Source organism: Tupaia chinensis, unplaced genomic scaffold, assembly GCF_000334495.1.
Source record: "Tupaia chinensis unplaced genomic scaffold, TupChi_1.0 Scaffold000340_1, whole genome shotgun sequence".
Lineage (NCBI taxonomy): Eukaryota > Metazoa > Chordata > Mammalia > Scandentia > Tupaiidae > Tupaia > Tupaia belangeri.
In genome coordinates, this window is record NW_006159834.1 from 1,802,706 (window position 1) to 1,829,044 (window position 26,339).

At 48.1% G+C, this 26,339-nt stretch overlaps 1 protein-coding gene across 1 annotated transcript in view; it reads left to right on the forward strand.

The window, feature by feature from the left end:
• The window catches only part of TSPAN5 (tetraspanin 5), a 175,388-nt gene that overhangs the window by 135,757 nt on the left and 13,292 nt on the right, over positions 1 to 26,339 (forward strand). The window contains exons 2-3 of the mRNA XM_006152177.3: positions 5,106 to 5,156; positions 24,049 to 24,195. Of these exons, the coding sequence (XP_006152239.1) occupies positions 5,106 to 5,156; positions 24,049 to 24,195 (198 nt within the window). The remainder of the gene's footprint in view (positions 1 to 5,105; positions 5,157 to 24,048; positions 24,196 to 26,339) is intronic.

The window sequence follows — 26,339 nt, forward strand, 5'->3', positions numbered from 1 at the left end:
GTAATAGCAATACCTACCGTATAGGCTTGGGTTACTTTCGACCAGCACTGTTCTGTAATATGCGTATGCATGTGTGCACACCCACCCACCCACACCACCCACACACACACACAGACAGGCACATTGTACAGGGTTGTTAGAAAAGTCATGATTTTTTTTTTTTTTGCAGAGGTTTTTGCTATAGGGCATGTGCGCTTGCCAGACAGACAGAGAGAGACAGACAGAAAGTGAGAAGTCACCCCCCAGGGGGGATGGCCACGCCGCAGTCCCTTCTCCTCCATTCTCCTCTCGGGATCCTGGGCACACACGCACACGTGCCCGGCGTGAGTTTCAAGTCACTGGGTCCGGGACGCGAACCGCGGTCGACTATGTGGGAGTCCAGCAACATAGCCATTATGCTAACTGCCGGTCCCCATGATGTATTTTTTTTCTATGCAAGATGGTGCCATGACTTTTCTGACAACCTAATATATATATATATATATATGTATGTATGTATATATATGTATGTATGTATATATATATATATAGCAAGCTACATGTAATTTGCATGTTCCAATAGCTATATTTAGCAGGTAAGATTAATTTTAATATATGTATTTTTAAATCCTCTGTAGTGCACATGAGCATGACAGAGAGAGAGTGAGAAATCATACCGCAGTCCCTTCTCCTCCATTGTCCTCTGAGGGTTTGGGGCATACACACACGCACACTCGCCTAGGGTGTTTATTCAAACCGCCCGTCTAGGACTCACACCACGTAGCCAGCCTTGTGGGATCCAGCCACCTTTACCCCATACCACCTAGCTGGCCCAATTTTAATATAGTTAACCTACTGTTTCCAGATTATTTCCATTTCAATGTGTAATCTGGATTCTTTTCATTTGCATTGTGTCTTCCAAGCCCAGGCTACCTGGTACACTTGCAAGCCGATCTCAGTTTCAACAAGCCTCACTTTAAGGGCTCAGCAGTTTGGTGGCCACGCTGTTAACTAATTCATATATTGCATTGTCAGAAAAGTCGTAACGCATTTTTGCACAGAAAAAAAATAAAATGTCATGACTTTTCCGACAACCCAATTAAACTCTGTACTTTAGTTCAGACTTAGCACTCAACAAGTGTTGGCAAAATTATTATTTGTTTTAAAACACCAAACACTGGGTGGACCAGCAATCGTACTGCACATTCACATGTATGGCCATGGGGGGAGGGTCCAGATTTGTTTTTGTTTCTGTAACAAAAGAGCAAGAAGTGTAAGTTCGCCTCCTCCCTGGCTCCTGGACTGTGGCCTCTCTGGGCTTCAGAATGAGGTCAGTTTGGCAGTTGGCGGCCTTTTTCTCGGGGAGGTGGGGAAGAGGAAACGGAGTGTGCCTCTAGTGCTGCGTGCCTGTCTGTTTTTTGGCTCTTCTCTGTTTAATTATTTGGAGCGGGGACAACTTGATTTTAAAACAAAACATATGGGCTGCGAGTAATTGGGAGGACATGTGCTGGTGACGTCGACCCGAAGGTATGATGGAGCTGAGGCCTGCTCATGCTGGCTCGCGTAGGTGCCATGTCTCCTGGAGCTTTGGATTCAGTGAGGGTCTCCAAATCCTCAAGGCTGTGTTTGCAAAGCCCCAGTCAAAGCAGGAAACGCTGGGACAAGATTGTAAAGGAAATCAATTGCACGTCTTTTTTAAGTCCTTACCTTTTTTCCCCTCTCTTCTTTGGTGGAAAACCATTAGTTTCCAAGCGATTTATATGATTCGTGAATGAAAATAAGCTTCTCATAGTGCCAGGAAGAGAAGGGAGAACTTTATTTAAAGACGAGAAAGTTGACGCACCGTCGAATTTCTCAGTTCTCCTTCACACCGCTGGTGACAGCAGCGTGGCATGGCTGTGTAGCCAGCTCTCACCGGGACGCAAGCTTTCTGTTTCTTCTCTTCTTCAGCACCCCCTCCGTGCACCATAGCACATTTGCTTCGGGGTGGGTGGAGAACCTGATGTCCAGATCATATGCCTTTGAATTCCAGCCTCGACTCCCTGTCCCGTGGAGCAGATGGGAACTTATCAGGAAGGGTAACCCGCTCCCCGTGTTGCCCCACTCGGAAACTGTGTGCCTCTGAAGGCAGCAGTGACACTCTATGCCTCATTGTCCTCTTTTCTGAAAAGGGGCTAGAACAGTGACTGTTGTGAAGCTTAAAATAAGAGACCTTGTTGGGCCAGCAGATGACGTCGTATTTAAGATGCTAGACTCACATATGGTTCAAATCCTGGACCTGGCAGTTGGAAACTCACACTGGACACATGAGCGTGCATGCCCCAAATCCCAAGAGGAGAATGGAGGAGAAGGGATTGCCATGTGACCACGCCCCCCGGGGGTGATTTTTCACTTTCCCTCTTACTGTCTCCCCCTCTCCCTCCCTCCCAGCACATGCACCCTATGCCAAAAATCTTAAAGGGGAAAAAAGCAAAGTGTGCATATGAAACACTAAATACCGTGTCTGACAGGTAATGAAGACACAGAAGTGATTGCAGCTATGGGGCCTGCATGTGCACCATGTCCTGTCTACTCTCTTCAGCAACAGGGACAGTTGACTGCCATGTCCTTTCCCCCCTCCCCACAATTGCTGTGGTGACACTGACTACATATCACATCAGGAAAAGCCCCAGACATTTGACCATGAAGAGCCTTAGTGCTAGAAAGCCGCCGGTTCCCTGCGCTGCGTCTGGTGTGGACACTATGAAGTCGGCCATCACTCCGCGCCCCCAGCTCTAGCTCTGAGGGACCCTGGGTGCTCCCTCGTCAGCTGCTACTGTTCTGCCTGGCACTCTGCTTGTGAGAGGAATCCGCTGACTTGCTTTATTTTTGTCCTGCAGCGTCCCAAGTCCCTTTGAGTCCTTTGAGGGGTTCGTCTCTTATTTTGAATCTGAAGCATAAAATGACACAGCTCGCTGACCAGGCCTTTGAGAAGGGGCTGACCACAGTTTTTCCGTGATGCAGAAAAGCAGAAATCTTTCTAAATGCTTTGCCAGCAGCTCCCCTAGGAGAGCAAGGGGAGAGAGAAAGGGATCTTCCATTTTTGCCAAGTCAAAGGCGAGCTGACGCTTCTCGGTACGGGACTTGCGAGGTCTTACCTGTGTCTGGTCAAAGCGCGGATGCTGGCAGGAGCTTTTAAACACGCCACCAAGTCTCAGAAGTTTCCTCGCTAGTCCTCTCCATCCCCTTTCCTCGCTCCTGCTACTTTCCTTGTCCTGTTAGGAATTTTTAGTTCCGAATTTTTAGCTGTTGTCTACACCCTTTCAGCAGGTCACTCCCTGCTGTGAGTGGCAGAGTCTTGGCCAGGCGAATGGTTCTCAGATTTCCCTGAAACTGTGAAGAATCAGCACCTCCCCTCATTTTCTCTGGGCACCCCATCCTCTGTCCTCTGACGGCCTTCCTGACATTTAACTTAATCAAGATGTTAGCAAAATAAATAGTGAAACTCCTGTCAACCTGCCCACTGTCTCTTCCTGCTATTATTCTGTAAGGAAATTCAAAATTGCTGTTGTTCGGAATCAGGAGGTTGAGATGTCCCTGCTGTGTTTCTGCTTGTGGCTCATCACAGCCAGTCCTGACCCCTGAGCCCTGTGTGGGTGGACAGCCCTATACAGCATGTCACCAAATCTGTGACAGCCTAGTGATGAGGTATGCTATTATTTTAGGTAACATCAAGGGGACAAAAGAGAACTGTGTGATACCACTGATTTTTAAGATGCACCCCAATTTCAGAGATGTTAAAATATGAGGGGAATGCATATCTTAGAGCAGATGGAATACCAGGAATAATTAATGTGAGAAGTCTTCCTGGTTATCACCTGCTTCCCTCCTGACCCCAAGCCCCATGCAGTCCTCAGCCCAGGTGATTGGCAGAATGTGGGGTAACACGGGCACGTAGAGAGTACGCCTCTGCATCAGGCCCAGGTGGAAGTTGGTCCTGTGTGCTGTGTGAGCTCTGTGTTGTGTGTGAGGTTAGGAACTGAGGTGAGGCCAGGGAGGACTGCAAAGGCCCCCGAACTACAATTTAAGCAGTTAAAATGATCGTAAAACCGAATAATCTAGGCATTTTTCTTTGGGCCACTCTGGACTTGATTAAGATTCATGCTACCTTGAGAAGGAGTGGGCCCGGAGCTTGTTGGGGTGACATCATGGGCTCTTTGGTGCCCTCTGACCTGTCCCTCCATGGTGAAGGGAAGATCATAGCCCCTCTAAACTCATGCCTCTGCTTATCTGTGTCTTAGTGGATGCTGAGCTCAGAGTCATGGGTACTCACTGGTATCTCATCTCCCCCAAAAAGGCAGCATTGAATGGTATTGAAGGGCTGGTCCTATGGTATGGTGCTTAAGTGATGTGCATAGAGAGCCATGTGACCGACCACAGTTCGAACCCTGGCCCTGGTGATTTGGAACACATGCTGGGTGTGTGTACAGATGTCCCCAAAGCCATGACACTGGGGACATGGAAGAAGAGAGATTGCAACCTGACCAAGCCTTCTCTCTTCCTGTCTCTCTGGTGAGCATACATGCTTTCTGGCAATGAGATTGAAAGTTTCTGATGATTTTATTTCACTTAAGATTCCACATGATTATTATTCATCATCTGAATGCCTTCAAGAACCTGTATGTCTCCAACCCTTCCTTTTTTTTTGAGAGGTTTTTGCTATAGGGCTTGCACGCTCACCAGAAAGACAGAGACAGACAGAAAGCGAGAAATCACCCCCTGGGGGGTGGCCACACCCACAATCCCTTCTCCTCCATTCTCCTCTCAGGATCTTGGGCACACACACACACATGCCCGGCGTGAGTTTAAGCCACCGGGTCCGGGTGGTGGAACTGTGATCGACTACATGGGAGTCCAGCAACATGGCCATTACGCCAACTGCTGTTCCCTCCAACACTTCTTAATGATGTAAAATAATTTTACGCAAGAGGATCCTGATAAAGAGGGAAAAGATTTTAGAGAAAGCTATTTCCTAGCCAAATAAAATGGCAGAAGAATTGACTGAAAACATTTTTCTTTGTATTAGGAAAAACATGGTCTGTACTTAACTTATCCTTAACACCACTTTCTTTCTTTCTGTCTTTCAGTTTTTGGGAATAGCATTTCTCGGAATTGGACTGTGGGCATGGAATGAAAAGGTAAGTTGAATAGCGTTAAAACGCACACACTTTGGTTGTGAGAGGTTACACATTAGGTCTGGCCCTGGCCTGGAGGTTGAGGGAGCCAGATCCCATGTGGCCAGCTCTGGTTCAAATCCCAGCCGCAGTGTTTTGAACAACACTGGTGTATGTGCATGCATGCACACTCAAGGTCCTGACGGGATGGAGAAATGGAAAGCGATGGCAGGTTTTTTGTTTTTTGCTTTGTTTTGCTTTGTTTTGAGAGGTTTTTGCTATAGGGCGTGTGCACTTACCAGAGAGACAGAAAGCAAGAAATCACCCCTCGGGGGGGATGGCCACGCCGCAATCCCTTCTTCTCCATTCTCTTCTTAGGATCTTGGGCATGCACACACATATGCCCGGCATGAGTTTAAGCCACCGGGTCTAAGACTCGAACCACGGTCGACTACGTGGGAGTCCAGCAACATAGCCATTACGCTAACTGCTGGTCCCAAGAAGGGATTGCAGTTTGACCACACATGTTGTAGGGGTGCACCTCTCTGGTGAGCACCTGCACACTCTGGAGATTTAAAAAATAATTTACATACATTATATATTCTCGCTTTATCCTCTTTGACAACTGCAGAGCATAAAGTGTCACTGGAGGATAAATGTCATATTCCGGAAGACTAGGGATGGAGCCTAAATTGACCTTGGCATGAGAATTAAAGAAATTAACAATACGCTGCCCAGCAGAATGTGTGTTTGGAATTTGATCAGTTAGCCAGAGATCCACGTACCCAGGGGATTTTTCTTCCTTTGGGCACAAGAATTTCTGAAAGTGTATACATATCACTAAACCACCTCTAGCTTTTCTTCTCTTTGGCTTAAAAAAAAATCCTTCGGAAGATGAATCAAGCTATAAAAAATGATTTTGGGGGCCAGCAGGTGGCGTGGTGGTTAAGGCAGCTGAACTTCCACATGACTGACCACAGTTTGATTCCTGGACCTGGCAGCTTGCTTTCTCACTTTCCTTCTCTCTGTCTCTCTCTGGTCAACTTCAAAAAAATAAAATAATGGCCAAAAAATTTTAAATAAAAAATAATTATTCAAGAAAGTGATTTTTCTAGTGTGTTCTGTGATAAGCTGTTAGCATGTGGCATGAAGGAAAAGGGACGAAGTTTATGTTTGAATATCAGGTAAGCTTGTCATTAATGCTAAAGAATGGGAATGCTTGGTGGCTGATTGCAAGCATAAAAGCGATTCAGAGTTTATGACCAAGTATAGTGAAAGGAAAAGTCTGGAAATACGGAGTCGCGCATTCAAGACGACAGCAAGGACACGGCGTGCTGGACACGTTCTGCTCTCAGCTTCACGTTTCACCCTGTGTGCCCCCTCCGCGGCGCTTCCCAACCCACTGTGCGCCTTCCCTCTACAGCTGCTACCAAGGCCACCAGCGGGATTCAAAAACGAATCTGAACTCCTTTTTTCTTCTTCTTTGGAAGTGAACTCACCTGCAGCATTTTATCTGTCTTGGTACTTGGCTGTACATTATGGGTTTCTTATCTCCCACCTTGTAAGTGTGAGGGGTGTGTAGATTGGTTAAAAGTTGCTATAAACATAGAGGTTGCTACAATTTTCCCAGAAGACCTTTTCTTATCTCGGAGGTATTTCCCTCTCTGAGCCTGACCTGGCCTAAAGCCAGAAGAGTTCCTTTGAAGTGGTAACTGTGTTAAGAAAGAGAAAAACTAGGGACATTCTAGTAAACAGAAGCCCTTCAGATGCCAGGAGGAAATTTCACGACTAAAACAATGTTAGACAGACTGCGTGAAACAAACCCAAAGAAAAGCCCGAGTTGGAAAATGAACCATCTCTATTTACAGAATGCTTCTGCGGGTTGTAACATGTTTTACCGCAAAGAACCATGGGCTGGTGCAGTGGTCTGGTGATTAAGGGAGCCGGATCCCACATGACCGACTGTGGTTCAAATCCTGGCCTCGTGCATGTGTGCGTGTGCCCTAAATCCTGACAGGATGGAAAAATGGAGAACAAGGTATTGTGTTGTGGCCACCCCCCCATTGGCTCTCCACCTCCTTCCCTCACCCTACCCCCATCTCTGTCTCTCTCTGGCAATTAAAAATAAATTATAAAAGAAAATGAAACATTTTCCAGCAACTGCAATACCCCTTTGAAACAGAACAGTGATGTGAAGTAAAACAAATATAGAGTTCTGAAAACAGAGTTAGTTTATCTCCAGAGACTGACAGTGAAGGCTGGTCTTTTCTTGGATTGTGATTAGTTTCTGCCTGGATCCTGTTGTCAGCTGGGACATTTGTATTGGTGGAATCTCAGAACTTCCCCTTTCAGAAGCCCTCTTGTTGGTTCGATGCCAGATAACACAGCTTTTTATAACTCTTTCAAGAGAGTCCATTTCTATGCTTTGAAAAGAAGGCATTAAATGAACTAATTGTCTCTTCTAACGATAAACATGTAGTTGGTCATTTTGAAGTTTTAAAATTTATCTTTTTGAAATATAATTATCTTTTTGATTCATCAGTTGCCTCAGATGCCTCTTTTCTGATAAAATCATAAACTTCTCAAACTGGCTGTGTTACACCAACATCAGAGCAAGGGGTGACATGGTCTCTAAGGAGGGTTGGAACAAGCAGTCCCTTCTTTGACAAGGCCACTCTACGTAAATAGAAAATTGCATGTGAGACCAGATGACATTACCTGGTCAAGGCCTCCCACTACTGTGCCACAGACTATGGGAGCAAGACCAGGCAGAGAGGAAGGGGGTGCTCGGCCATGTGTGACCACTAGTGGTGGGCACTGACCACGCGCCAGGCCCTCGGCAGTGAGCTATGCAGGGTCCCTGCCTGTGAGCTTGAGTTCCAGTGGGGACATGGACAGGAAGCAGCTGACTGACTGAGTGAGGCATCCAGGGGCCACTTGAAGACAGTGGAGGCAGTGGTCTCATTCACATGGCAGGGCTGATAATGGCTGCCTGAGGAGGTGGCACTGGGACCGGACCTAGATGAAGTAAGAGGGATCTGCAGAGTACCAGGGGAGGAGCATTCCAGAAAGAGGGAGTAGCGAGTGTGGTGGCCTGAGGCAGGGACTTGTGGACCCCAGGGATAGCAAGAGGCAAGTAGGACTGGAAAGGAGAAAGCAGGTAGTCAGAGGTAAGGTGTGCGGCAAGAAAGGCAGACAGCGGGCACAAATATCCCCAATAGGGTTGTCATGAGGGTTCAGTGTGATGGTCCCCAGCACAGGGCCTAGCGTATGTTAGGTGCTCCCTGGAGACATGGCTCCCTCCCTGGACACCCGACCGTGCTCCTATACGGGGACAAAAACACAATAGTGACTTGGAAGGCAGTCTCAGCCTTTAGGAGAGAGGCCAGCCGCATGGCATAGTGGTAATGCACTGCTCAAGAGGAACTGGATCCCGCATGGCTCTGCAGTTCAAATCCCAGCCTGGTCAGCCTGAAACCTGCCAGGCACATATACGAGTGTCCAAGACCCAACGGTCTGGAGGATTGAAGGAGGGGGATTGCAGTATGTCCAGGCCCTGTGTACCACCCTCTAGTTCACTCACATGCATGCACACATACTCTATCATGAATAAAGAAAAACATTTAGAAGAAGTTCAGGCTGCAGTCCACGGGCCAGAGAATTATTGTGTCGTTGGAAAAGTCATGACATATTTTCTGTGAAAAAATGTGTTACAATTTTTTCCAACAAACCAGTAGTTTTCTTTGTGTTTCTCTTAAGGAGGATATGAGATCTGCTTATCACTTGAGTCCCTGCAGAGGTTGCTCCAGGAAGTCTTTTGGGTTAACTCCTAAGCTGGGCCTCTGAAGGGGTGACATTTGCAGGTGAACCCCAGCCTGGTGAAAGGTGGTGGACCGTGTGCACCAACCTGCGAAGCAGTAAATCCCCCAGGCCAGGATGTGGTGACATTTCCTTTAAAGGTGGCCTAGAGGGTAGATCTTGAATTGAGTCACAGCTGGAAGGGTCAAATTTCCATTGGAAGATCTCTGTTTCTTTACTAGATGGGGCTTTCGACATATTTATGTGAAGTACAGAGCATTGGAGGAAAAAATTCCTATCCTCATACTTAATACCTGAGTTTTAAACCTAGGCTAATATAGCAGTTGAATATTACACATGGTAATTTAATTCATTATACCTAAGTTTCAAATTGACTGTGAAGATGCAAAGGAAGACTGTGTCTCCAGAGGAAGCTGGTTTGTATGCAGATTTTTGGAGATCACAGAATCTTCTGTTTAGAACATTAAAAACTAGGTAGCATGAATCACCTCTTTAACACCCTTGACACATCCAGCCATAATCGACTCATTCATTCACCCAACATTTATTTAACATGTAGCATGGGCAGGACTTGTGCTGGACTCTGGGGACATGAAGATGAAGAGATCTAGTTCCAGTCCTCAGGGAACTTACTTAGGAGAACATGCATAGATGCATAAAGATTGGGTTGTCTGAAAAGTTCCGATACATTTTTTCATAGAAAAAAGATCGAAAAATACATCATGACTTTTCCAAACACCCAAAATATGTATATAAAAATAGCTGGGGAACCAGCAGTTAGCGTAATGGCTGTCGCTGGACTCCCATGTAGTTGACCGTGGTTCACGTCCCAGACCTGGTGGCTTAAAACTCACGCCGGGTGCCCAAGATCCCAAGAGGAGAATGGAGGAGTAGGGATTGCAGCATGGCCACCTCCCCCACCCCCCCACCCCAGGGATGATTTCTTACTTTCTGTCTCTCTGTCTCTGTCTGGCGAGCGCATGTGTCCTATAGCAAAAACCTCTCCAAAAAAAAAATAGTTGGTACCATGTGACAACTGGAAATGTGCCGAGAATGTGTTGTTAGGTGATTTTGTCCTTGTATGAATGCCAGGAAGTGTCCTCACACAGACCTGGGAGGATGGCCTCGAAACACCGAGCCTCCGGGAGCATCACTGTATACATGGTCTGTCAGTGACCAAAACATCATTATGTGGGGGACCAGTAGTATGGTGACTAAGGTGCTGGACTCCTACATGGCTGACCATGGTTCGAGTCTCAGATCTGGCAGCTTGGAAATTATGCCAGGCACATGTGCATGCATGTCCCAAGTCCCGAGAGCAGAAAGGATTTTAGCGTGGCCATCTCCCTGGGAGGGAGGGTGATTTCTAACTTTCCGTCATTTTGTCAATCTGGTAAGCACATGCACCCTCTGGCAACATTAAAAAAATAAATTAATTTAAAAACATGCAGTGCACGACTATGTGTAGAAATACCCTTACGTGTGCCTTTGGGTGTCATCAGTCAAGCCACTTCTAATCCGTCTACTTGTCACTGTATCCAATTTCTGCATCTTGTCTTTGAGACAGACTGTATCTTTTATACGCTGATGCATTGTCCTGGAGACTTAGGGAACCTGGCTCTTCTGTGTTGAACCCGCGCTGGGTCCCAAAGCCCATTTTCTCATCCAGGTACTCAGGAATCCTCACCCATAAAGCAAGGACTGAGGCATGGTCATCGCTGTCTGGAAACACTTCCTCACGTGTCCTCCTCGACAACGTCCACGCCTGATTTTCCCGCCTCCCAGGCAGCACTTTTCGCCCCCTTTGCGAGTGTCGTCTTGGCTTGCAGACTTCTAAAGTTTGGACCGCCCTGGGCTCAGTGCTGAGACGCTTGTCTGTCTTCCCTCATGCTGTAAGAGGTCTCTTCTAGGCCGGGGGCTTTACATACCGTTTGTTGTTCACGGATGGCTTCCAAATGTATAGCTTTGGTCCTGACTTCATCTGCACTCCAGACTCAGCCAGCCAGTGGCCTCCCCGGCATCCCCATGGGATGCCAGCAGGCTCCAGAAACCTCGCACACCCTAAGCAGTACCTCAGTACCTCGACACCTGCCCTTTCCAGTGACAGTAAGTGCCCGCTCCATCAGGGAAGCTTGGTGCCCTTCCTTCTTATCCCATCCAGTTGGCAGCAGGTACTGTCAGCTTCACCTGGCACGCTGACTGTTCTCATCCACCTCCATTGGCAAAGTGGCCACCACGTCTTGCCCGCGTTGGTGCAGGAGACCTCCAGTTCCTCCTCTGCCCCTGCTCCTGCAGCCCCCCCACCAAGGCCTGTCTTCCTGCAGCAGGCAGGGATTGAGACCGTCCTGTTACTTCCGTGCTCCAAACCTCCCAATGCGCTTATCTCCCTCAGAGCCGAAGTGGTACCCATGACCTCTGTGACCTTATCTGCCAGAGCATTCCCCACTGAGCTTCAGCCCCCACACGCTCATGTTCCTGCTGTTCCTCCAACGTCCCAAACATGCCCTCACCCCCCGGAGCCTTGCACTTGTTCCTCCCCTGCCTAGCACACTCTCCCCCAGAAAACCACAGTGATCTTCTACTTCCTGGTTTCTGCTCAGATGTCTCCTTTGACACCCCCCCCACACACACACACACACACACCACTGTGTGCTTCCTGCTTAGAGGGTGCATCTCTGTGCTTTGACAAGTGAATTGCCCATCCTTTCCAGCTACAGGCTGCTGTATGAGGCCCGGACTTCCTGTTTACTGCCGCACACGGCACCCAGAACATCAGCTGGCACAGCAGGAAACGTAGAAAAGGAGCAGATGGACAGAGAATGCATTGTTTCACACCCTGGCTGTTTGGTGCCCGCAGAGATAGTGTTAACAGCTCGCTCGCTCTCCCTCCCCCTCCCCTGCCCCGCCCCCTCCCTCTCCCTCTCTCTCTCTCTCTCTCTCTTTTGGCCATAGAGTGTATGCACTTGCCAGAGAGACAGAGAGAGGGAAAGTGAGAAATCACCCTCCACGGGAAATGGCTACACCACAATCCCTTCTCCTCCACTCTCCTCTGAGGATTTGGGGAATGCATGCACACGCGCCTGGCAAGAATTTCAAGCCACGGGTCTGGGACCTGAATCATGGTTGGCCATGTGGGACCCAGCCTTGACCACCATGCCACCTACGGTGTTAACAGTTCTTACGGCATACAGGAGGAAAAGGACCTGTGACTTCGATGTGTGGTTCAGGTGAGGCAGGGTGTTAGAAACAGCAAGTCCACACATCCCGTATATCAGAAAAGAAAATAATCACTTGCTTCTGGTATAAAAGTGGGCGTGTGCGTAAGATGGTCTCGTTGCCTAGACGATCCACGGGTGCCCTTCCTTCGTGTCTGTTTCCTAGTTCTTAAGTAGGGGCGAGAGGGCCAGTGCGTCGACTCTCACAGTCGCAGGTGAGGATGTCGCAGCTGATGGCTGACGGGAAGGGAGGACCTGGTCTTTCAGGGCAGGAGAAGGTCCTCCCTGACCCTGAGCACGAGGTCAGCCTTTCAGGGCACGAGAAGGTCCTCCCTGACCCTGAGCACGAGGTGCAGGTTCCCATCGCTCCCCTAGCCACCCCTCCAGCAGCACCCAGCCGCTGAGCGGAGGGGAGAGCGCCCGCTGGAAACCTCCGTGAGGATGGCGCTGTCTGCTTTGCCCTTTGACACTCGGTTCCTCACACAGGAACTGTGTCGCCCTCATGGTGGGGGGCCCACATGGTGGGTGCCCAGCAGGTGTCTGAGACCCAGTGATGAGAATATGCCAAGGAGCTCTTTATACCTTGCAAAGTGCTACAGGGAAAACATGGGCTTTATAGAGGGGTTTTGTTTTCACTTGTACGGTCTCTGGATCCCTGCAAGGTAAACTGAAATAGAATATCATCTCTTCCATTTCAGAGGTGGGGCAACAGGCCAGAGATGTTACACTGGAGCTGTGACCCTCTCCCTGGCAGTCTCTCCAGTCCTCCATCCTCCATTCACCCACCCAGTCGGGTCCTGCAGGGGCGGTGGGAGGGAAGGAGCTGGTGTGCTGACCCTAGGAGGAAGAGAGGGAGATGGGACGAGCCGTGGCCGTCCGATCGCCGTCTCTGGGCATCCTCGTGGGTGGAGAGGAGTCTTTCTGGGAGCATTCGTCCTGCGCACTGGCTCATTTCTGAACCTCTGGGGCCTCCTGCCAGTCTCCCAGTAGCCTCACCTTGGAAAAGCTTGCCTGTTTTCCTGGGAAGGAACCCAGAGCGCGATACCATGATCCAGGCAGCTCGCAGCCGCAGGGGCCAGGTTCCCACCCGCAGGGGCCAGGACGTGGCCACCCGGAGGACTCGAGCCTAGTGTCTTTGGCAGCAAAACTTGGGATACTTGAAGGAGACGTTTCCGGATGCTAAAATACTTATAAGATTCCATTTTACTGTCTGAAATGCACTTGTTTAAGTCGCTTTTCCACACTTCCCCGGGCAATTCCCTCAGGCTCCTCTTGGATCCCAAGGGTTAGGCACCACACAGCTCTTGGTCAGTACCTAGAACATTCCTGTATCCCCTGACACGTAATCAGCATGTTCAGCAAACACCTGAGATGTATCAAAAGCAGGATTTTTCTATCTGTGTCTATTACAGGCCTTTAAATTATTCACAGGGGTTTCTTAGGGATGAAAATTTAGGTGGGTCAAAAATTCTGACTGTGGGGCCAGCATGATGGAGAATATGGCTGACCGTGGTTCAAGTTCCAGACCCAGCAGCCTGAAACTCACGCAGAAACTGTGTGCGCATGCCCGAGAGGAAAATGTGGAAGGAAGCAGTGGCCATCCCCCTGGGAGGTGATTTCTCACCTTCCCTCTCTGTCTCTCTCCTGGGAGCACATAGACCTTATAGAAAAAATCTGAACAAATAAAATTCAAGGACTGTGTTGTTCACGCACAGACAGCACAAAACTCCTCTCCCTTTGGGGCGCAATCTAGACCCAGTTGTACCTCTGGGTGGAATAAAAGTCAGAATTGCAAATCTAACTTCACATTTAACTGTTCTCCCTTGCCCAGTCCCTCTGCCCGGGCCCCAGGGTGGGGAAGGGGATGTGGGCCTCGCCTCTGCTTCCTCCCGTGGGCCCCTCCCATGTCACCACATGTGCCTACTTCCTGCCAGAGCTGCAGCGGGAGGGGCTTTGCTCTCTAGGCCTGACTGATGTCAAGGGGCTGGTGTCTTCTTGAAGCTGCCCTGACGAGTCCTCCTGCCTATGGTTCCCTTGAGCTTGGCTGCTGTCTCAGTTCTGGGTGGCCTCTGGCACTGCTGCTCAGACCCGGCCACCTCCTCTGCCAGTGCACCTCTGAACTCTGCCTTCTGAGGTCCGCCCTTCTCACTAGATTTCCGGGGCGGGGATCAGCCCACAGCCCGCAGGCCCTCCTTCCCAGTAGAGGCCCAGCCGCTGTCTCTTCACTGAGGAGAACCACTTCACAGCTTCCCAGCGGTCGGGCTCCTTGAGACTCCACACCACGTGTGTGGTAAGAAGGAAGCCGTCCCCACCCCAGGGAGGGGCACCACACAGCATGGCCATGGCTTTCCCAGGGGTACAGTATGGGGAAAGAGGTTCCCTGCCTGTCTCAGGGTGGGGAGACATGGAGGTCTTGATTGTGACATTGGAAGCGTGAATGTTCTAACATGTAACATGGGGGTAGCTTAAGTGTTTACAAACAGATCCGTTGGAAATAAGATCCCTCTTGCCCACTGCTATTCTGTCCCAGCAGAGTAGAGTGAGAGGTTCAAACCCCACACAGGGATTGAGTGACCCAGGCCCTTCCCCTGCTCTGCCACCCATCTTCATGTCTGTTCTTTCTCCTGGATGTTGTGCCTACTTGGTAGGCTTTGTGAGGTTCCCTGATCCAGGTGGCCAGCGCCCGTTATAGAGTCAGCAGCATAGCTGTCGCCGCTTCCTTTCTGGCACTCCCTGGTCTCCCTGGGCCTCACGCCCTCCCAGCTACTCCCCTAGCACCTGAGCACTGCCTGAGCAGGTGTTGGAGATGCAGGCATGGCCTGGGGCTTCCTTCACTCACCGGCCTTCAGGTGCACATCAGCTGCAGGCCTCTTGTCACCTCTCACCACTGGTCACGCTCCTGTCTCTTTGTCTTGTTGGGCTATTCTTGGTAGGGGCGCTCGCTCGCTTTTTAATTGAGTTTTTGTTGTTATTGTTTTTAATTTTGCTAGAGGACTCGTGCACTCACTGGGGAGAGAGGGAAAGTGAAAGAACATCCCTGGGAGATACAGCCATGCCACAATTCCTTCTCTATTCCTCCCCTCAGTATTTTGGGCACACACATACATGTCTGGTGCGTTTTTCAAACCACTGGATCTGGGACTCAAACTGCACAGTTGGCCATGTGGCTTTAACCACCGTGCCACCGGTTTGCCCAAGGAGAGTCCCCTGTTCTTGTATGATGGAGTTAGAGAGCACAGGCTGTGGTCTCTATTTTTATAAGGACACTAATTCCATCATGGAGGTCCCATCCTTGTGACCTCATCAAAACTCTCAAAGGCCTCACTTCCAATTTCAGCACATTAGGGCTTAGGGTTTCAACAAATGAATGGGGGTGGGGGGGTGAGGTGAGGCATAAACATTAAGTTCACACCGAGCCTGTTCTAGCCCACTGTTGTGGTCCCACCAGAAATACCTGAGACCAGCTGGTTTATGAAGAGAGCTTTATTTGACTCACGGTTCTGGTGACTGGAAAGTTAAGGTCATGGCACTGGCATCAGCCAGCCTCACAACATGGTTCCTAGAAGCAGAGAGGATGGTGGGTACATTTAGACAAGGAGACCTTATATACAACCCACTCTCACAGGCACTGACCCCTTCTCATGAGAGCTAAAACTCAGTCTTTAGGAATTCGTTCATGCTGGTGATACCTCTGTGATCCAGTCATCACCCACTAGGCCTCACTGCTAAAGGTCTCACCACTTCCAGATGCCATTATCCTGGGGACTCAGTTCCAAAACATGAACCTCTTGGGGCAAATCAAGAGGGCAAACCTCTTGGAGCCTCTTTTAAATCTTTTATTTAAACTTTATACTTAGACTGGAATATTCCCAGGTATATCTCCTTTCTGAATCTGGGGAATGGCTAGTGTAGTGGTTTGAACATGTCCCCCCTCCATTCATGTATTGATATTTGGCTGTAATTTGAAGGTTTTGAGAGAGTGAAAACTTGTTCAGTGATGGGCCTTGGGCCTGCCCCATCATCTCCCATAGCCTGGTGGTTAAGGGAGTCAGATCTCACATGACTGACTATAGTTCAAGTCCTGGCCCAGACAACTTGAAAACCACACCAGGCATATGAGAGCACGTACCCCTAACCCTGACAGGTTGGAGAAAAGAAGGAGAAGGGATTGTGGTGTGACCACACTCTACTGGGGGCGCTTTCTTCCTTTCTCCTGCTATCTCCCGCTCTCTCTGGTGAGTACACATGTCCTCTGGCAATTAAAAAATATAATTGGGGCCTTTTGTAAATAATTAGGATTAAGGTCATGAGGAAAGGACCCTGCTGGGTTTTTAAGGAGAGGGACTAAGACAGAGACACTGCATGCAAACTCTTGTCCTGCTGTGCCCTATACTACCTTGGGACTCGGCCAAGAGTCCCCACTCACAAGAAGACCCTCACCAGATGTGGTCTCTTGACCTTGGGCCTCCAAAACTATGAGCTAAGTTAGCCGCTGTGCTTTACCAGTTACCCAGGCTCCGGTAATTCTGTTATTAGGAACACAACAGACTAACACAGCTCGGGACCTAGGAGGTGTCTGAAAGGGGGCACTTGTGCCTGTGGTTGTGTTTCATATTTCTAGGGGCAGTCACTCACTCCTGTGTTAGGGACAGTGGTTCCCGTGCCTGGGAGTGGTTGGGATGGTGGGACTCGGCTGGGCGGGCTGCCCAACACCTACATGATTGCAGGATATTATGGAGGCCCAAAAGATGACTGCCCTCCTTCCCCTTCTCTCCTCAAAGGCAGAGACACAGGCACACAAGCTGTGGCAGGGCATGCCCACTTTTTATCTGCAGGAGAGGATTCCATGAGTCTCACTGGACCTTTTAGATGAGAAGAAATGGGCAGGCCCCAAGAGCCTTTAAAGCAGCTGGGCTGCCTTTAGACGTGCATGTGTCTACTCAGCTGTGAGCTGAGCTGCTCACTCCCTTAATCTACCCTTGCTGTTAAGGCCCAGCATGCTCCCTTCTCCTGCCTGGTCTTCTCCCCAGCCTTTGCATCAAGTCCTTAGATAGGTGGATGTTTAGGGTTTTGCAGAGTGACTTTGTCCTGTTACTTCCTTTCAGGATCATTGTTGAGCCCCCTCTTCTAAGCCTCCACATCTGGGATTCAAACCGCATGGTCGGCCATGAGGGATCTGGCACCCCTAAACACCAGGCCATGGTGTGGGTCCCTTCGATGACCCTTTTAGAGTCAGGTTTTCCTGAGGTCCCAACATCCTTGCCTGGTCTTCCTGTGGGCCTTGTTCTAATCACATTTTCAGTTCTCCAGGACCACTCTCTCTGAGTAGCTGTGTTTTCCTTTGGAATGTTATGTCTTGTCACCTTTTTTTTTTTCATAGGGAAATGCTTCTCTCCCTCTTACTCTAGGAAAACTGTCAGTACTGCTTTATGGTGGGGTGAGTGGATCAGGACCCACTCTCATAAATCTCAGAGGGGTCCATCTGGCTGGCTTTGGGTACACATGTCATACGCCTGTCTCTCTGTTTCTCATCCAGCACTTGGAAGGAATGTGCTTATATATGCAGAAGCAGACGAGTCCCAGGCCTTGGGGTTTATTAATGCTATTTTTGTATTTCTTTTCTGTGTGGGTTGAGAGAGAAGAAGCTGAAGCTTGCCAGGTGGTGCACAGAGGCTTCTCTGTGTTGCTGGTGAAAAAAAACCCACAGACACTCCTGAAGTTTATGGGTTTGGAAACCTTCCGGAGCTTTGTCTTTTTTGTTCTGCATTGTGCATTGAAACCTCTTTTAGGAAAAAGGAGTTACTCAGAACATATTCCTTTATTGTAGAACCATGGGGAGGAGTTGCTTAAATTCCAGAGATAACTGGAGGAATGAGGTGCTAAGGAGGAGATGCGGGAGGGGTGTTGGCTGAGTTTTTCACTTTCTTGCTGAGACATACTATGTTCATCAACCCATCATACAGCCAGCTCTCAGGGAGTAGAACAGGCAAAGCAATGGAAGGTCACTCAGGGTGGAGACTTAGAGACTACTCCACTGCCCAGTCAGCAACCTGGCAGCAGAGGTGTCCTTGCCCTGAGCCTGTGTGCTTGCCATCATGTGCCACCACTTTCGTTGCTCTGCTTGCTCACTGTGATTCCTGGCTGCTCTCTGCTCTTCTCTCTGTGTCACTACTTCTGGGTACTCTTAGCATCCACCATCATGCCTCCTGCCTTCTCCTGCCATTTGCTTATCCATAGCTTCTCTCCTTTTGCCTTTTCTCTGGGAATCTTAGATTACTTCCCATTTGTTCCTCAAGAGAAAAAAGACCTGATTGGAATGTCAATTACTGTTATCTCCATTTGGCATGGCCAGTAGCTGTGGCCATGGTTTTCCTTAGCAGAGTTTGAAAAGGACAAATGCCCAGAGCCAAGTAGGTTTCTCTCCAATGCAGTTGAGTGGGACCCTCCTCCGTCACACTCCTAAGGCATCTCAGGTCTTCCTCTTGTTCTAATGTAGTAGTGACGATCATGACTACGGTGATACACTTTTACTGAATCTCAGTATGCATCAAGCAATTAACCTAGAGTTTGGATTTACTTGGATGATTTCTGCTATCATCATAATCTTATGCTGTTGGGGGCACTTTCACAGATGTGGCACTTGAGCTTACAAGGTAAGGTAACTGGCTCAAGATCACACAAGAAGTAGTGGAACTGGGCTTCAAGACAAGCATCCTGCCTGGCTGTCTGTCTGTCTCTGTACCCACATCTATCTAACCCTTGTTCAGGCTGGCCCGCTTTCTGTGTTTAGGTTCCAAGGCGGCATTATGGGTGAACCATGTGAGCCTGAAAGCTGCACAGGATGGTGCGTGCAGGAGGAGGTGGCTCTGGATGCATCCCTGCCCCAGTCTCGAGCAGCCTCAAGTCCTGGCACATCACAGCTCCTCTGCACCTTGATGGACACACACGGATGCGTATTTGCTCGTTGATGCCCTAAACATCTGTTGTAATGATATCGCCTCAGACTGATTCTGTTAACATGCCTCATTTCTTTTCAGACTCTTACTGGTCTCTGCTAAGTTCTAAGAGATACTGATACTTAGTACCTAGTAGATAATGGAAATTTTCCCTTTTTCACTGGAGGAGCAAGTCGTAAAGGCTTTAAGTTGATATGCCAAAAGCTAGTTGTCCAAAAGCTAATTTGCAGAATGGCCAGTTTGTTGAATATATTTGTTGCTTTCGACTTTTTTAATTGACTGGTGTTCATTTTGTCTCCGAGCAGCACTTTATGTTATGGTCCATTTGCTTTGGCCTCTGCTGCCTGCTGGAGCGCACTGCAGACTTGGAGGCGGGAGAGGAGCAGACTGAGGGCCCAGGAAGAATGTAGACATGGGAAATGTCTATGTGTAAACATGGAGAATTCTTGCGAATAGGTTCATTCATATCTTTTTTTCCCCTAGTTGCCAGAGAGGATGTATGCTTACGAGAGAGGGAGAACTCCCTAGTGGGGTGTGGTCACATTACAATCTTTTCTCCATTTCTCCATCCTGTTGGGATTTGGGGCATGCATGCACATGTTTCCTGGTGTTTTTCAGTTGCCAGGGCCAGGATTTAAACTGTGGTCGCACATGTGGAATCCAGCTCCCTACACAGCACTTAGCTGTTATGCTGTCAACCCAGCAGCTCTACTTAATATAACCTCAATAATCAATGAATGAAAATATATGTCTAAGAAATTCTTTTTATGTTCGGAATCCATACGTTTTAAAATATATTTCTTTTGTGACCCACAGTTTTGCTTTGGGTCTCTTCTTATCCTGGGTCCTCTTTCTGTCACTATTCAGAATGCTACTTTCATGTCAGCTGCAAGGGGGGTTACAGGGCCCACATCTGGGTGGCTCATTGCTCTGCATCTCACCTATTTATGCACCTCTTTATGAATCCAAGTGGATTCAGCTTCACACATGATGTTTTCTGACGTTATCTGCAAAGCCCAGTCCCCTTGACATCGTTAACCCCTGTCGGGTTCTGGTAGGAGAGATGGTTAGGAACGTAATATAGGGTACAGATGCCTGTGTGAGTGGTTCTGGTCCCAGCAGAGAGTAGCCAGATGACAGTTTGGACTTTTTTTTTTTTTTTTTTAATGTTTGAGTTTTTATTCAAACTCAGGACTGAGTAAGTTCACATAGAGAACTTGCGTATCATTTGTCAGGAACACAGAGCACCTGCCAGTTTCTCCTGGAACTGCCCATTTCATTGACGGGGAGCTGATGGGAGTCAGCCTGTGTGCGCTGGCTTCATTGCTGTGTTGGCCTGAACTGCTCCCACCGGGGAAAGTGCTTGCTGTAAACCAGCACTTCCTTCTCCTCACCGCTCCCCGTGGGCATAGCTGGTCTTTTGTTTTCCCCAGCATAGAGTGTGCACTTTAGTTTTGGCCCTTGTGTGTGTGCGTGTGTGTGTGTGTGTGCGTGTGTACATGCACACACACGGGATATCGAAGTGTACTTCATTCAGAGCCTGGTATTATGCGGGACTCCTCAGATGCAAATGAAGTCCCCAGTAGAATGAGCTTGAGTAATCAAGTGGGTATTTCTTTTTTATTTTTCCAATTTAATTTTGTTTATTATTATTATCACTTTTTCAAATTTGACCTGAGAGAGAGAAAAAAAAAAGGTGAGAAAGCAAGTCGCCAGGTTCAGAACTCGAACTGTAGTTGGCCATGTGGGAGTCTAGCACCTTAACCACTATGCCACCTACCGGCCCCAAGTGGGTATTTGTGAAGCTCCTGGAGTAGTGTATGCACTCTCTGACAGGCCTCAGGAACCGCCAGACCAGGCATGTAAAATGCTTTCTGGATCGTCCCTTCCTGCTCTTGTTCTGTGTTTCTTCTGAAGTATTGGCTTCCTGTCTGTCCCTGCAAACTGACTTTTTCCACGTGGTAAAACAAACAAACAAACAAACAAAACCAGAAAAACAGGACACGCTGCACATGGCTTCAGCATCTGGCATTCGATGCTTTCAGCCACTGGGAGCGATGCATGTTCTACACCCTGGCATCCTGGAGGGACGTTCTGGCTTTTCAGGAAGAGGTGCTGTTCCGGGTAGAGGGTGGAGCTGCAGGTTCCCAGAAGACAGTGTCTTCTCAAGCTGTTCTCGCATTCCTGAGGATTTACCCTGAAACCGAATGCCTATTTTAATCTGTTTAACCTGTAATCTTGGATTTTTTCCTTCCAGCTTCTTGTCAACCAGAAGCTTCTATTATAGCTCTCCCTCAGCAGGCATGTACTAACGCTGCTTACTCATTTGTCAAATGGAATTTAACAGAATAAGAAAGTTCAGTGAGAGACCGCATCCTGAAGACAGGGGAAGGCTGCACTGACAACACCCACACTTCTGTAATCCCAAATCACTCTGACCAGCATAAGGGGCAGCTGCTCTTTCATCTCTGAGTGGCCAGGACAGTCACTGCTCTGCTTCAGTGAAGATTGGGAAACTGCATGGAGGAAACATAAGCATTTTCCCTCTCTGTCTAGCTAAGTAAACAAATCCCAAAGAAAAGAAAACGGGTCACTAGCATCGGTTTCAGCACGTGCGTTTTCAGGATTTGAGTTGGTTTTCATCTGATAACTCACTACCTGAGTAGGTTCTGAATCCATTAAAAATAAAGTTCCCAGTAGTCTTTTCTATGTCTTGCAGAATATCAGTTCCCCAAGCTCGCCATAGTGTCTGTCTCTGGCCTTGTCTTTTGCTGGAATTCAGGATTAAGTGAGCACAATCTGTAGTCCGGCTCAGCCCCCAATTGACTGGTGTTTCCATGGAAACAGTTGAAGGCCCCTCAATTAAAACCGGCCCTGCAGGCTGGGGAGAGCAACTATTAAAATGAGTTTGTCTGGGAAGCTCAATTCTTATTCTCCAAATTAAACCCCGAGAGGACAAGTGATCCAGGAATCTACTGATAGTTGGATTCATGCTTTTTGGTTTTAGGGAGAGGTTATCTCGACATATGAAGCGCCGGTATGTTTATTTGCTTGGCTGAGTGTCCCAGGCCGAGTCCTTGTTCCTACTGTCCTCTGAGCTCTTCCTGTACAAGCTTAGACCCTGGGAGAGTGTTTGGGAACCACCTGATCTTAGCTCAGACCTGTGTCACAAATTAAAAGCTCACTAAAGCTGGGTGAAGTCATACCATTAAGCTGGGATGTGGGGCCAGCAGACGGTGTGGTGTGGTGGTTAAAACACTGGACTCCCACATGGTCGACCATAGTTCGAGTCCCAGAACTGGCAGCTTTCTTTCTCGCTTTCCCTTTCTCTTTCTCTCTTTGTCTCTAGCGAGTGCACATGCCGTATAGCGAATTAAGTAATAATAATAATAAGTTAGGAAAAAAAAAAAAAAAGCTGGTAGGAAGCTAGGTCCCACTTTCCACCCAGTTTGGGAATCCTTCATTGTGCACGGGTGCCAGAGGCTCCCGACATCAGCTCCTCCAGGAGGGAAGCATGTCTTTCCAAGGGCAGTTTGTGCTATTGCTGGAGGCCTGGTGAGATTGGGAATGCAGCTTTAGGATGGAGCCAACATCTCTCTCTGTCAGTCCCAGCTCTGTGAGCTCTTCTGAACTACTTCTTCTCCCATAACGAACTTAAATGTTTAAGTATGTTGTAATGGATTTCAAAGTCTTCTCTTCCCCAAATGAGCAGGTCAAAAACATTAAGATGGTGAGTACTAACACCCGTGGGTGAAGGCATTTGGGGAGAGGCTGGTTTCCTTCCGATGCCTAGTCCTTAGCCCTGTGGCTGGGATTTTGTCTAACTTCTCCGGCATCCCCAGAGGGGATGGCCACACTGCAATCTGTTCTCTTCTGTCTCCTCTTAGGATTTTGGGTGCACACACACGTGTCTGGGGTGAGTTTTAAGCCACCGGCTCTGAATCTCGAACCACGGTCAGCTACATGGGAGTCCAGTGATGTAACCATTATGTCATCTTCTGGTTCCCCCAACTGCAATTTGAATCCCAGTCCTGGTGACTTGAAAAACATGCAAAGTGACTGTGTATGCACGCCCCAAATCCTGGCAGGAAGGAGAAGTGGAGGAGAAAGATTAGTGCCAGGCCCTACTGAGGAGTGCTCGCTCGCTCGCTCGCTCGCTCCTCTTTGGTGAATGCATGCAGTCTCTGGCAATTAACTTTTTTTTTTAGTAGAAATGGCATTGTTTGTGGAAAAATGAAATTATTACTATTTTGGTAGGTATGGTGCTGGAGAATAGAAGACTTGAAAGCGAAGTAATAACATTTGATTTAAGTTGACTTAATGATTTAAGTTCTAACTCTTAAAAGAGGGTGGTAGGAAAGGAACCCCCCGAAGAACTAAAGGTAGAATGGCCGTCAGCACCAACCACGTATGTGGGCTTTTGGGACCTGAGCCTAATCGGGTCTCCCCTGAAGCTCGACGGTGGACCCTGAGGTGCGTTTCCCTTGGAAAACGTGTAGGTGCTGGTGGTGGGACTGGCTGCTGTGTGAGTTCTCATTTCCGGAGGGTGCCCCGGGCTTTGAGGTTGGCAGCTGTCCACACACCTGCATGTCCTGAGACCTAAAGATGCCCTGCCCCTTTCTGAGTGTCGGGGTAGGTTTTCTTACATGCCTGTTCATACTCAAGACCATTTATGTGTGGGACATGATGAGCAAAGAGAACATCGTGACGTCTCCGTACAGGACCGACCACAGTTCACGTCGTTCCTTCTCTGTCTTTCTCTCTGTGTCTCTCCCTCGTTCTCTCTTTCTGTTTCTGTCTCCCTCTCTCTCGTGTTAATCATGCTTGATAATCAGATTACCTCTGAGGCTTTTCTTTGGGAGGAGGAGAAAGACCAGTGCCAGAGCTGACCCCACGTCCGTGCCTTGTGTTCTTCTCCACCTCCAGGGCGTCCTGTCCAACATCTCTTCCATCACCGACCTCGGCGGCTTTGACCCAGTCTGGCTCTTCCTCGTGGTGGGAGGAGTGATGTTCATTTTGGGATTTGCAGGGTGCATCGGAGCACTGCGGGAAAACACTTTCCTTCTCAAGTTTGTAAGTATCCCACTCTCTGCTCGCACGTTTAGAGCTGAACTCCTCCCTTACATTAGGAGGCCGGATACCAGTTATCTATGAGCAAGACAAGGGCCCTTGCCTGAGGGACCAGCAGATATGTGGCCCAGGTTCCGCTGCCCTGCCTCCTTAGGAATAGAAGTACCGCCCACCGCAGGCCATCCGTGGGGGTTTGTAAGGTGCATCACAGATTTGCATTCCAGTCTCTAAAATACCTTTAGGTGTGTGTGTGTGTGTACACATACATTTTATGCATGTGTGTATATATAAATACACATTTTATGTATATATATACACATTTTACTTGTGTATATACATTTTATGCATGTGTGTATATATAAATACACATTTTATGTATATACATACACATTTTACTTGTGTATATACATTTTATGTATGCATATTTCATGGGCATATGTATATACATTTTATGTATAAAATATTTATACATAAAATATATTTTCTTCTTTAAAGTGATTCGCCCTCTTTCACGATGCAGTGTGAGTAATTGGTTTAGACACCCAGGCGTAAGCCCAGGCGCTCTGGCCTTGTAGAGAATAGTTTTGAGGAACGTTGTCCTTTAGTGGAATCGTACCCAACTTTTGTTTACACCACACCTAGCCACATGTTCACTTCAAGTGAGTGTGTATCCGAGAACTGGCCCCCACAGCCAGGGCAGGATGCGATTCCCCCCCCACCCTTTCTGCTGCTTCAAACCCTGGCATCTGTTCCTTAGAAGTGGAGACTCACTGTACCCCACTCAGGGTAACCCATTTCAGCTAGGGACCGCTTTGGCTCAGAAAGTTCTGGAGGCTGTTTAACCAGAAAATTCACACAACAAACAGGAAACTTGGGGCACTTGGTCTTTCATACAATTCCTCACCAATCAAAGGTCTCCACAGGTCTCTGTGGAGGTCCTGGTAGAACTTTGTCCCCAGTCATGTCCTGCCACCTGCCAGTCTTCTTGGCCCAGGATCCCCTCACCCAGCTTGTCCATGGCCTGCTTGGGCCCAGGGCATACGTCCTAGTTACTAGTTTAAGCCTCCATGTCCCCAAATATGGATCTCTTTTAATAGAATTGACTTGACTATATGAGTTCCATTTATAATGGTGATTCCTTTAATATAATTTATTAATTTCTATAGTTGAAGATACTGGAATATATCTATATCTATATCTATATATACACACACACACACATACATATATACACACACAGACATACACACACATACAGACATATACACACATACATATATGTACACACAGATATACACACAGACGCATATAGACATATATATACACACATATACACACAGACATACACACACGCATACATATATACACACACATACATATATATATACACACAGACATACACACACACACATACAGACATATATATATATGTAATTTTTTTTTCTCCCTCCTCTAAATGAGCTGCTTAGATTAAAAAAGTCCCATATTGGAAATAAAGACAATAATGTTTCTCGTCCTTGTTTTTAATTCTGGAGAGTATTTAAAATGGCCTTTCTCCCCACTTAGTACACACAGTAAAACTGGCCGAGGATATCCTTTGAGCAGGAGCACTGCGGCCATAGGACAGAAACACCATCTGACTCCCCGCAGCCTCACAGCCGACCGACCGTGAGACTCAGAGTATTGCTGAGGGAAGGCCGGGAGCCTGGAGGTGGGGACGGAGGAGCTTCCTGGTTGGCAGAGGCCCTGGATGAAGCCCATGAGTTGCCGGGGTCCAGCCTCGGCAGTGGAGAGTGGCTCGTACACAGGAAGGCGACACAGGTGATCAGGAACAGAAATTAGACTGAGACCTCATTGCTCCTTAGCATGTTCTCAGCTGGCCACAGCCAAGAGCCAGCTCCAGGCTGCCGTGCCATGGCTATTAAAACATGCGTATTTATTGAGGGAGGTTTAGGAAGTAAGGAGGGTGAGGGGTAGTAAAAAATTTACTCTAAGGAACAGGGTATACAAAGCATGGAAGCAATAATTATAAAACATGCTGTTTGTCTTGTCAGATCAGGTAAAATCAATCACGGTTCTCAGGATGAGGAAGTCCATTTGTCTGTTGTATCTTCTTCTTAGATCTTGATTACTGGGAAGGGTCTTTT